Here is a 13569-nt window from a genome sequence, read left to right as displayed (position 1 = left end):
GAAATTTAAAACATGATATTACAATTCCAACAAATTTCCTCCGACTAATTTTCTTAAATACCAGTCTCCGAAAAAAGAAGTAATTTCATTCTTTTGAAATTTTTCTGGCTGTTAACTAATGGCAGTATCAATTTTTATTTTCTTTTGTCTAAAATAAGATTCTCGGCCACAGTACAACACCAGGTCAAATAAATTATTGCGTGTAGCTCATTCTAGGATCTCGATTGGTCTCTGTTGAGCGGTAAACAGATTCTTCATTTTATATAATAATTTACACCTGATGAATTTGATATATATTTGAGATACCTATTGGTAAATTCGAAGAGCATCTTCTCTCCGAATAATGAATGATTATTCATTAATGATTCTTTCTTTAAATGATTTGTTGTATGTGATTGTTGAAAAATATTTCGTTTTATTTTTCATTTCAATTTATAATCGTCGTGTTTTATTTATTGGTTTTTTATTTTTAATTGGTTTGATTATTTTTATATAAGCTTTCATTTTACTTATTTTGTATTGATTTGAGTTTGTTCTTATTTTTTGTATTTTATATCTGTGTATTGCATTTTATCCGTTTGATTTTACTGCATTTGCATTTACTATGTCTCACATTTCTGTTATTGGAATGTTTTCTGTAGCTTGACATATATTTAAATAAATATAATATAGTATGTATATGAAAAAAAAAAAATCTTATACAAAAACATTTGTTGAAACATATTTTTCCCCTGTTTCTCTCTTAACATATTTTCATTTACCTTGGGATGATCTTTAATTATATTAATTAATTAATTAATATGATCGAAATAAAATGCAGATATTGAAAAATCCCTTGCGGAAAAGTAGGATCCGAGTATTTTATTGATCAAAAAAGAGCGATAAGTCGCCACGGGATGGCGGTTGCGCACATCGCGTTAGGACTGGCCATATCCCTCAGACTTACATTGCGAGAGGCAACCGGAGTAGAGAGAGAGATATTGTGCCGAATTCAGTGTTGTGTGTGTGTGGACCATCCAGCCAACCGATCTTGTCCACACACAAGGCTCCTATGCTCGGAGTGCTAGCATTTCGATTTGCCAGAGCTCTGCGCGAAGTGTGCGGTTGTTGTTGTTGGTGCTGCTGCAGTTCCAGCACCGAGTAAACGCTACTTCGGTGTTATTTTGTGCGTGTGGTGTTTTATTTTTTTCCAGTGTAATATATATATTTATTTTTTTGCGCTCGTGTGTGGTGTAGTGTGTGCGCGTGTGCGCGGGTATAAATACCTCTTTACTTTTTTTTTTGCTCCTCCGCGACTAAGGTTTTGGTTTCCGTTTATTTTCACATATTTTCATCTATATCTCTCATCTCTCGCTTTTTTTTTCCTGTTCAACGGATGTGACGTGTCACGGGGTATTCGCTAAATTATCGTCCGGCGGAACACTGACCCGAGAACCCCCGATATATCCTCCTACTCCTTTATCGGATGGTTTGAATAGAACAAATATATATATATACATGGATTAGGGTCTGAAATAGATTTAACGGAACCGGAGATAATGAACGGCCACGTGAACCGTTGTGAAAGGTGTTGGGATCTATCCGTGAAATTATTCGTGACGGTCGGATGTCGGGTCTAAATCTTGTGACCGAGGGTGTGTGTTTGTGAGAAGAGACACTCGTTTATTCACTCTTTATCTCTGGAGTCTTATTGTGAGGATCGCGTGACAAGTCAATTGTGTACATATTATAATCCGGGATAATCAACGGTCGTGATGATTATGGCAACGAAAGTCACTTATATGATTACGGTGTTTTTTACTGTGTTTGTGTTCTGTGCGGTGGACATTAACGGAGGAGTTTTGCAGGAAGTTGCAGGTAAGAGAAAATATTTCATTACACCTTTATTGTTATTATTAATTATTAATCTATTTGATAATTGTTTTACTATTATATACAACCTTGTCCATAAAATGTTTTCTATAGTTGATTCGAAACCTTATCAGAGTTATAATAATTTCATAGTCCGGATAATCTGTCAGTTTTCCATAAGAAATGCATCGTATTAATTTGAATTATTTCTTGAGATAACTTTTTTTCAGATATATCTTGTCACCGTATGTTAATACACATTTCGTATTTATTCAAGAAATGTAAAAATTTTTATATAATATGTTTATCGATTGCTTATTATCAAATTTGTAAATAATATTTCATGTAAAGTAAAATTTCTCTCACAGAACCAATCTCCGCTCTTCAGAGATCCGGTTGTTTGTAGAGGTGACCTCTTAACAAAATTTAACTAACTTGTAAGGAAAATTTAAAAACGAGTTAAAATTGTGGAGGAGGAGGGCCCTTCTAACGGAGTTGGCCCTTCAAGTATGTTCCAAGAATTATTTTGTGGACTACGTACACCGCTCACCATTCGGAAGACTTACTTTATTTTCGCAATGAGACTCATTTTCATGAGAGAGTATGCAAGAGTGAGTTCCATATACACCTGAAACTAATTTTGCACTTATTTTTCTAGGATCGATAACTTTAATACTGGTATATTTCGAGTTAAACGTTATTCGCATATTATGACAAAATTTGAATAGATTCGTGGCATAGCTTCATCTTAACTGATCATGTAACGATCAAACGTCTGCACGATTTAAACATGGGTTTGCTCATCGAGAGCCATTTACGTGGTATCAGTCTGTCAGTCATATATCGATATCATTCCTGTGAATAGAATTTTGAGTATGAAAACTATTTTATTCTATATATTTAAGTTGAGATGGGTTTGTAAACCTAAAATGCATGATTTCTTTTTTGAACTACTATTTTTTTCCCAGAACTAATGAAGTGTATAGAAAGCTGGACAAAAATATTTAAAAAAAAAATTCTATGTCGAATTTTACTGCTTATACAGGGTCTTAGAAGGAACGTACAGAGGACGTGAAATTGGATATGAAATAAATGTTTTGAAGTATTATTACTTTTCAAATATATAACTACCTTCTTTGTGATTCAAACTATGGAAAGAAAAAAAAATGTGTTTCAAACTTCAACGTGGAAAAAAAGAAATACCAACAAATCATTTCGACCCTACAGTGCATGATATTTGATTTTTTGGCAGGTTACAGAAGATTTACATTCCTTTTTCAGTCGAGGAATTTTACGGCCATCATGAATGGCTGTCGAATGAAAATGAAAAATGGGAATAATGAATGTTTCAAACACGAAGTTTCAACTGGCAATGGGAAAAAAAACCATATATTTAAAGTAAATGTCACCAATCGGCAACAGTGTTCACTGAGGGGTTAACTGATATTACATTTGGATATGATCGGGAAACTTTGGTCATTACATAACTCTTCTGTATAACAGATAATTTGCTTTAATAATAATTCCTCTCCGAATTTCCATATTTATTCAGGACTAAAAGATCAATACTAAAAATCACTGAAAAGAGAAATTACTTGTGATTTTATGCATTAAATAATCGGAAATTTTCCTCATATTGTTGGATAATATTTTTCATTATTTTAATTATATTTTTACTTATTTTTTATTATTTTAATAGCATTCCATTATTTACTAAAAAAAATATGACTTCCTACTAATTGCGCGTACGGCAAATGCGATAAATTGGTTACTATGAATAATCGCCAATCATCTCAGTGAGATTAATAAATTATTAATATCACTTTAACATGCGTTTATGCATAATAAATACCACAAGTGTATCTGATAAATTTGATAAATACTTGAAGTTTATGGCTCTTATCGGGGATTATGTGTAATAATCTCATTTTATTCGAGAATTCGATACATATGAAAAGAATACCCAAATGAGTCTTGGCAGAATGTTTGATAAATACAGTCGGACCCCGATATAACGAATTTCCATTCAAAATTCATTAAACTGAAGAATTTTTTAAATGGAAGTTCGTTATATCGGGTATGATCGTGAAAATTGTTAAATGCTCATTATATTTATGTTAGAGCTCATTATATCGGGGTACTATTGTAAAATCAACAGGAGTTCGTTATATCGAGGTCAAATTGCGGAGTTCCTCAAATAGGAGTTAATTATATCGTAGTGAGATTGTAGAATTGTAGATTTACAAAAGGAATTTGTAATATATTGGGGTCTGATTGAACAAGCACAAAAACCCGTAAACATTCGTAAAATCAAAAAATTTGTTAGCAGTCCTGTTAAATAGAAGTTCATTATTTCTCGTTCGTTCGTTGAGATAATATACGTCATAATTCCTGATGAATTTTAAGGAAGTTGATGCACGATATTGGCTTCCTATGCTTTCCTATGGGTAAAACTTCCTCCTTTAAAGACCATTCAAAAATTTCTATTCACTTTTTAAGCATTCAATTTTTTCCCAAATACTGTGGATATCTTTATATAATCTAAAATGAGCATTTAGGATTTTAATTGTTGTTAATTTTTTTTTTCGACTTTTAACTTGAGCAACATGCAGCTTTTTCAAAAATCACTGAAATTTACCCCTACTTTGTATCATAAAATTTCTTTCAATTATTTTAATACGAAATCCTCTTGTTAAAACATGTAATACTTTATTGTTGAGACACCCACAAAGTCTCAAAGACATTTGAACAAGTGATTTTTGAAAAAAGTTTGCTTATCTGACAAAAAACTCAGTTTTGAGAAAAGATTATTTTAATGGAAAACATTAGAATATATAATGCCTGCCAGCGGTTTATACTAAAATATGTTAAAAATACTTCTAGTGCAGGTAGCACAGAAACACGGACACAGTTAGACTTAGGAAATTCTATAGTATTTGAAAATTGAAAATTTCGAAAAATTTCTTTTTTAGAAAATTTGCGTTCACCAACCCTTATATTAGGCAACGTATGCAGAAGTAATTTTGTCCATTTTGTGATGAGTGAATCGTAAAAGAGAAACAAATCCATTACATTAAGAGGTTAAATATATTTTTATATCTTCTATTCCTTCGACTGAAAGCAATCTTATCTTTTACGAGCGCTCAAGACAAGACGCCGAATGCTGCACAAGACGTCATATACACGCTTCATTCACCCATCCCACTTTCTTAGGACATTCCTTTCCATCTACTCTTTCCATGTTTAGTTTAGATTATTTCCATCTACTCTTTCCATGAATTTCGAAAATGCTAATTTTTTTTGGTATTTAAAATTCAGTAATTAGAATCGTAGGAAGTTTGCGCATATTTGGCAAGATTTGAGGAATAAATAATTAGAAACGTTTTGAAAAACATAAAACAGAATACGTTCTTAATAAGAATAAAATTTGTCGTCAACAGAAAAGCACATTACATGAGCCCGAAATCAAACGCTTGGAATTTATTTAAAAATAAATAAAACGAATTATTTTGAGAAATAAAACATTCTATTTATATATTGCTCCTAGATCTTAATTTCTTCATATTTGTATTAAACATACAAAAGGTTTTCCCTTTTCTTTTTTTATGAAAATGAGGAGAAGTAAATATTTTATTTCGTTTTTCCTACTTTGCGAAACTGTTTGCTGCATCGACGACAAATTTTGAAGCTAATGAATTTTGGCGTTTTTTTTTAAATCTAAATTTCAAAATAGCAAATAGAGGGATAAAAATGGAGTCTATGGTTGATTTCTAGATCCGCCATTTCTCGTGGTTTTCTTCTTTATTAGAATTACCTAATTAAATTTCACAAATAGGGTTTTCTTTTAATGCATTAATAATTTTATGAAGCTCGAATCTAACGAAAACTTATCGTGAATGAGGAAATAGGAATCTTTAACGTATGATAAAAATTCATATAGTTGATTTGAAATATTATTTATTCATACCGAACGTACTTTAACGAAAAAAGAACATATATATATTCATATAATTCTTGCTGAATATTTTTCATGCGGCATACCTTGCTAAACGGTTTTTTACTTTGCACATTCGAATTCCTGAGATTTAGGTCAATACGAACCCACGAGTACATTTGTTTGCTTCTTTTTTTTTTCATTTTAAATCTTTTCTAATGATCGGATCATGATATTTTTTTGTGATTTTTGAAAAGAACAAAAACATGACTTCTTGTTTTTTTAAATCAATTTTTGAAAATTAAAAATGCCAAAAATGAGATTTTTGAGATTTTAACACATTAATCGGTAATGTTTCGGTGAAAATATTGGGAAATGTAATACTTCCATAATTTACTAACGGTTACAAAATTAGGCATCTTTCAAAATTCTGGATTAAAAAAAAATATCATAATTTACTTTTTACATTATTTTTGTGATTTCAGTTCATCATATTCATGTATCGAAAAATTGATTTGTTTTTCCATGCTATAAACGAGTTTATTATATATAGAGAACTTATATTTTTGCATTTCTCTATCTATAAGTGATCAGTCCTTCGAAAGTGGTATAACTTTGATATTTATTTAATGAGATTTTTTATTACATATACAGTAGAGTATCACTTATCCGACATAAACGGGCCGGCAGAACGTCGGATAATATGAAGGTGTTAAGAAAAACCCTATTCAACGTCAGACTGTTATAATTTTACAATTATGACTTAATAATCATGTTTTAACAACAAAACACCAGAAAAAATGAACTTACAGTTATAGACTATTCTGAAGTGAAGTACAATACTTTAAAAGTTCACTCCTGTAATGATTTAAAGAAATTTTTTTATCGTAGTCTGTTGCAGTTTAATTAGCTGCTTTCTGTCTGTGCTAATTGCAGTTGCTAGAGCCTTAACTTTGTTGTTATAGGCTTATTTTTTTTCAGTAGGACGACGGAAAATACGGAATGTAGGATAAGCAAAGATGGGATAAACGAGACTTTACTGTGCAGTATTATACAGCTCCTTCTTGAGAAAATTTTGAAAATCATTGTCAAAAAGCAATCGTTAAAGTGGATAGACGAGAATAATGTATTGTAGGAAAACCAGCATGGGTTTAATAAGGGAAAGCCAGTGAAACATGTGAATCATGCGTAACCAGCCTTTTTGTTTCTATGATCATGTGGCCTAAGGCTTTGGGAAATGGCAAAAACGTCGACGTAATTTATCTTCACTTCGAGAAAGCATTCGATCGGATCCAACATGTTAGCTCTTGAAGCGTACACACGAGAATGGGATTGGAGGGAGAAACTTGGTGAATTGGATGGAATTATGGTTAAGAGATAGAGATGTGGTTAGAGATTTTTATGCAAATTATTTTATTTTGCTGCCTTCGTCTGAGGTGGTCATGCTATGTTGTTTTTAATAAAACTTTCCGGACACACCTATCCATCGGGAACGCTTCGATATCTCTCTCAGATGGGAAGCGGGGTGTGCCCGGTCTTCAAAGGTCAAAGGTTAAGAGATAGGTCACAATGGGTTATGGTGAACGGGGAAATTTTCTGATTGGGCAGGCGTCACAAGTGGAGTTCCTGAAGGAAGTGTCCTTGGCCCCATAATATTTTTAACTTTTTATCGATAAACTCGATCAAGGTATTCATGGGTTTGTTAGCAAATTCGCAGATGATGTGAATCTAATGGGGATAGTCGGGAAACCAAGCCATAGGCAGTTACTCCAGAAGGATATGAATGTGACTGCAGCATGGGCTAATGAATGGACCATGACTTTCAGTGTTGATAAGTGCATGGTCGCTCATTTCAGTTCCAACAACCCACGTTTCACTTACGATTTGAATGGTTTTACTACCTCGGATACAACTCGGATCACCGATTTGGGAATTCTCATTGAGGAGTGGCTTTTTTTTCTGAACATTGTTCAGCGGTGGTCAAAAAAGCGAATAGAATGTCTGGTTTCACTTTAAAAAAGGTCTCTTCGCGTTCTCCTATAAAGCCATTCTTCTGCTTTTCCGAGGCTTAGTTCGTCCTGGACTAGAGTATGTCGTAAGGTTTTGGAGACCATACCTACAGAGAGACATAGTCTTGGTTGAGTGGGTGTAGAGAAGAGCTACGCGTGTCCTTATTGGCATACAAGGGCTGAGCTACGCAGAAATATTTGATTTCTTGAGTATGTTTACATAGGAGGATCACGAAAATCGGGGGTGGGTATGATCGAAGTGTTTAAATTTTTCAACGGGATGGATAGGATTGACCATGAGTTATTAATACACCGTCAATCGACTGTTTGAAAAGGGGACACCAGTATCGATTGGTAAGGGACAGTTTCAGGTTGTGGTGTCACAGAGAACTTTTCCTCTAATAGGGTTGTAATAAATGGGATCGAGAGCTTACCTTCCGGTGTCGTGAATTCTAATTTGACACGTTTAAAAAGAAGTACGATGGGCATAGTGGGGATAAATTGAGAAGTTATCTATACTTAAATAAGGCAACCATAACCTTTTTTATGGGCAGCGTATTCTATATTATTAATTTTTATTAATTTGCTTTATTAATATATGCTTTTATATTGGGTTGATGTATTTTGGTTATCTGACATCCATAAATTTTATGGGCATAGGGGCATATACATATTCTAGTCCACCTCGTTGGGCAATATGCCCGCAGTAGCATTTGTATAAAAACAGTAGTTTTAAGGCATGTCTTTATCTCAGAATAAAAAAAAAGACATGAGATTAATTTGCAATTTGAGATTAATGCCAAATCTGAAAAGCGCATATCATTCTAATTTCTATATATCAATGCATTATTTTCAATTAATTCAAGAAATTAATTGAAAATTATTTAGGAAGAAATCTTAGATTGTAGGCATTCTTTCAGTCAAGACTGGCTGCAAGGACTTTGTCGAGATTCCGGTTCACTTTTTATATCAACCTAAATCACTTTGGCAATTCCTAGTGTCAGGCATTGATAAATCTACGTTGCGAGTGAACTTTGGGCTGTCCTTATCAACCTTGATCCTCCATTGTATAAATTTTGAAAATTCAGAAAATCAATGAAATCGAATTAATCTAATTGGAGGATATGGAAGATGAGAATGATGGTGATTTATTTATATATTTTTTTCACCGTCTCTTTAGATTATAAAAAGGACTCGCCCCTTCTAAGATTCAAGTCTTATTAAACGTACTGGAATTTTTTTTTAAGTGAAAATAGTTGTAAATATGTGCTGTCAGCATATTTTTAACTGGAACAAGACATCAACTTAGTAATTTAATTAATTAGAGTTGATTTTTAATTAGTTAAAGTGGTTAGTTGCGTTTAAAATATACAGTTTACTGTTTTTATTATGATTCATAAACAGATGAAAACTTGCTTAGCAAAAATGAGTAGTTTTTACCTCGAATTTTATTTTCAATACTCTAATTTTGTGCATCTTTATAAATCTCTGAACTCGTAAAATTTCGGCAGCTCTCAAAGAATGACATCAACAAGAAATCGACTCTTTCTAGACAAAAAAAAAGTATTGTATTTTCGTAGCAGCATTTTTGGTAGTGAAAATGACACTAAATGATGTAGTTTCTAAAATACCAAAAAAATTGAGAAAAGAAAATAGGTATAATTAGTTTCATTTTTGACCACGTATTTGCCATTTATATGCAAATATCTACGGGGTTATAGAGGGTTTATTTGCTGTTAACAATACAGCTCTTCAGGATGGGCATTGCGATCCTGGGCTTTGGCCAATATATATATATATATATATAAATATTTTTTTTTTTTTTTTTTTTGGAAAAAACACAAGTACCAACTGACACAAAAGACAGAATAAAAAACTGGCACAAATAGAGAACAACAGAAACACAAAACTCATATAAATACATTGATTAGAAACACTCATTCACTTTGTGACCTCCAATTGACTACGGCGTCTTTGCAGTAAATCTACAGAAAATAATGTATTATCTGTTTTATTCATCTTATTTGAAATTAATGATTATGAAATCATGTTATCATGGCTTTTACTCAAATTTTATTAGATGTTTCTTTCAAAAATATCCTTCCGATCTACTCTATAAAAGAAATTACCCCTTGAGAAAACATCAGAGAGAGACAGAGAGATTCATTATGAAATCGTTGTTTCATAAATCCAAATCAGTATGCAATTAAAATTTATGAATACTTGAGCGTAAATATATCTCAAGAATTCATGTTCATTTGCATTGAGAATCGAAGTTGCGACATTAGAATATCAATAACACGCCTTATTTAATCGCGACTCATTCCTCCACGAGAAATGATAGAATTCCGAATGTATTTCACCGTAAGATGTAATTTTCCGAAAATCATTCTACCATCCATCTTTCTTTTGGGGGGAAAATTATCCTCAAAAGCGATCAAACATCACGGGGCACCCATACATCGCCCCCATCCTCCCCCCCGCACGCACTTGTATATTCTGATTACTTCCATTCCCTTCAAAACTCATCAATATAATCAACATCATCATCACCACCATCCGGAATTCTTCGTCATCGCCCCCGCGGCCCCCCCCATCACTCCCCCATTCGCGTCACAATTTCCGCAAGAAACTCTCGCGAGGGAAGAAATTAATGAAATAATCAATCACAACGTTGTACCTGTAAAAGTAAGCTTCCCACGAGCGCACACACATACAAAACGCATATAAACACTTACTGAGCAAACAACATTTCGCATCGCTGACTCCGTTTATACGTATCACTAAGTCGGAGCAGTGTGTGTGTGTGTGTGCTTGAAGTTTTGAAATGAGTTCTGAAGGGACCTTAATGGTTTTGAGTTTGACGAGGGGTGCGGGGGGCGGCTGTGCGTGGCGCAAAAATTTTTCAAGTAAATCAATAACGGGCCATCGCTTTTCCTTCTCCGACATTCCGCTCTCTTTTCACCGACAGCACTGATAGAGCCACGTTTTGTACATTTTTCCCCTTGACCGTCGGCAACGGCAATGGGACTGAGAGTTGGTTGCGTGTGGGCGTGTTACCAGATTACCATAACTCATAAAGTTCGGAATTTTCGATAGGAAACGCGGGAAAATGCGTTCACCCCTGAAATTCTACTTCCTTGCAAAGACGAAAAAAAAAAAGCGGTGAAATAAGTTTCCCGCGTCCGTCTCTCATCTTTGATACACTGCATTCTTCCCGGATAAAAAAAAAAATAATTTTCGTTGAAAAATATAACGCACACCGCTTAATGTGATCATATCGGACCTCGAGTTTTCCGTGAAGAATAACCGATTGATAAACTGGAAAAAAAATCCCGGTAACTGAAAATAGCAATGACTAGAAATTCCACCTGTAGGTATGATGACCATAACTTCACTTTCTACAGACGGGACGAAGAAAAGTTTCAAAATGTGAAAAATCGTGAATTTTTCTTCAATTTTTGTAAAACATGATTTTTTCCCCTTTTAGGTAGAAATCTTTTTCTTTTCTTATTCAGAAAGTGTTAGGAGTTGGAATGAAACTTCTAAGGCCGGCATTACAATATAAAAGTTTGATAAAAGTTCGTTTATGAAACTTGAAAAATACGACCAATAGGCGGATCAGTTAACTTCGCTCGAATGTAACTGATGTGCTTATTGATTAAATTTTTCAAGTTTTATAAAATAATTTTTATCAAACTAATATAGTGTAATACCGACCTTAGAAGTTTCAAATTTGCCTGAAGTGAAATGAAGTCCTAAGAACTCCAGGCAAATTTTTTTCTATGATATGACATCGGCTCATTCCGTACATTGCAAGTCACAACTAGGGCTAGGATTTCTATGACTGCATATTTTTCATGCATATTGCATATTTAGTTATTTTTTTAAGCGGTAGAGCATTTTTTTAAAATTTAAGGGATTTTTTTCATAATTTTCAGTCTTTTTCTTTATTTTCGGTAATATTAAGGTCTTTTTTACGATTTTCAGTACTTTAAGGATATTTTTCATGATCTCCAGAATTTGAGGTATATTTTCAGATTTCGGTATATTTTTTTCTTTCAAGCTCTCTCTTTTCTAGATTGATTCCCGCAATTGGTAATTTTAGCATTCACTGGCAATTTCACTTACCTATGACATCGGTTTTGACAATGATCGGTGATTTTTCAGAGATATTAGCAACTAGTGGCAATTTTATTTGTGTACTTTTGGCATAATTTTTGACAATGGTGACAATTTTGATTGGTGATTTCTAGTCAATTTCAGTATTATTCTCGAGTGAACATGTTCAGCCCATATATAAAACCACATTTCTAGGTTTTTACGGTACATTTATTTGTTTTAGGCCATAAATGGGTTTTTGCGGAACATATTCTGTCTGTTTTTAAGTGATTAAAATCCCCCAGCCCTAGTGATAACATTACACGAATGATACCATTATCCCATGATTTCAATAAGCGGTGTCTACTGTGCATTTTTTTTAGCCGACTTTCTCCGCCATCTACTGATCCATGCATCTTGATCAAGCTGCTGCTGCTGGATGGAATATAAATAGTATGGAAAAGAAAAAAGTAAGAGATGAGGAATCTCTCACAAAGTAGAAAGTAAATATTCAAGACCCCAAAAAAAAATCTAATGCATTACCTAGAATTTAAAAGAATATACGAGAACAGAGCGAAAAGGCGGAGGAGAGAGAGAAGAAGTCACAGGAGGCTCAGACATATTAAAAGAATGAAGCCCCGAAGAAAAACGAATAAAAGAAAAAAAATCGCGGGGGGGGGGGGGAGAGAAATTTTCATTTAATCGGTCTTTTTTACCCCATATTTTTTTCTTCATTCTTTCATTCTTTTAAATCTTCTTTTATTCACCAAAGCAATATTTAACGCTTCGAACAGATATTGGTTTTTTCTTTCCCTTTCCCCCCAATAGCTCTCTTCTTCCTTGCTTATCATTTAGTATTTCCAACATTGAGAGTCAATTGAAGCAGTTCGAGGTCTTCCCTGCCTGTTAAAGAATATTTCTTTCGGTTCTTCTTTCACGAGAAATGTATGAGGAGTATCTGGGATACATTAATAAGTATCTGAAGTTCAAGGAATCCGAAATTGGCGAACGGAGACTAAATGACTTTGAAATATTCGTGAAATTCATTTGCATCGATTAGCCGTAACTTTATGTTAATAAGTCACCGGCGAATAACGCAAATGTACGAAAAATACAAAAATTCTAATGCATTTCGACACCGATGGGTGTCGTCTTAGGAGGAAAATATTTAACCACTAATCACGCGCTGACCGAACTTCTCACTTGGGTTGAATTACAAATATCGGTTGCACAGCGGAAAAAAGTGCGCATGTTCACTTCATACGTATTTTTCTCACCTGAGCAACCGAGATTTAGGATTTGGTATCCAACTCAAGTAGGATCCTTCGTCAGCGTGATTAGGGGGTCAAATATTTTTTTCTCTGAAAAGGACACCCGCTCTGCGTGTGGAAATGCATTAGGAGGTTTTGAATTTTTCGTATATTTGCCTTATTTGTTGGTGACTTCTTAATACGCTTGGACAAAGTTGACCAACTTATCTATAACAATATGGCCATTGTTTTGATACGATGACCTGCGTCTTAGATAGTGATGGACAAATTACGGCCCGCGGGAAAGATGCGGCCTGCTTACAGATTCTACCCGGACCGCCATAGATTTTAAAGTAATATAAAATTTAATTTTTGATGTTTCTTAAAAAAATTCCATTCTAGGGATGATCCCTTTTTTGCGCAT

The 13569-nt window shown here is 33.7% G+C and overlaps 1 protein-coding gene across 2 annotated transcripts in view; it reads left to right on the top strand.

Annotated features, from left to right (window-relative positions):
* Positions 1-990: 990 nt before the first annotated feature.
* Positions 991-13569, top strand: part of LOC149083487 (protein turtle homolog B-like) — a 675518-nt gene continuing 662939 nt past the window's right edge. For both annotated transcript variants that reach the window (XM_089234008.1, XM_089234009.1), the window contains exon 1: positions 991-1857. In XM_089234008.1, the coding sequence (XP_089090134.1) occupies positions 1755-1857 (103 nt within the window). In that variant the 5' untranslated portion in view covers positions 991-1754. The remainder of the gene's footprint in view (positions 1858-13569) is intronic.

Source organism: Pholcus phalangioides, unplaced genomic scaffold (genome assembly GCF_987345545.1).
Source record: "Pholcus phalangioides strain wild (caught in Gottingen) unplaced genomic scaffold, Ppha-v1.0 ptg000008l_1, whole genome shotgun sequence".
Lineage (NCBI taxonomy): Eukaryota > Metazoa > Arthropoda > Arachnida > Araneae > Pholcidae > Pholcus > Pholcus phalangioides.
The sequence above is the reverse complement of the archived record's forward strand: the minus strand, read 5'-3'. Positions and strand labels throughout refer to the sequence as shown.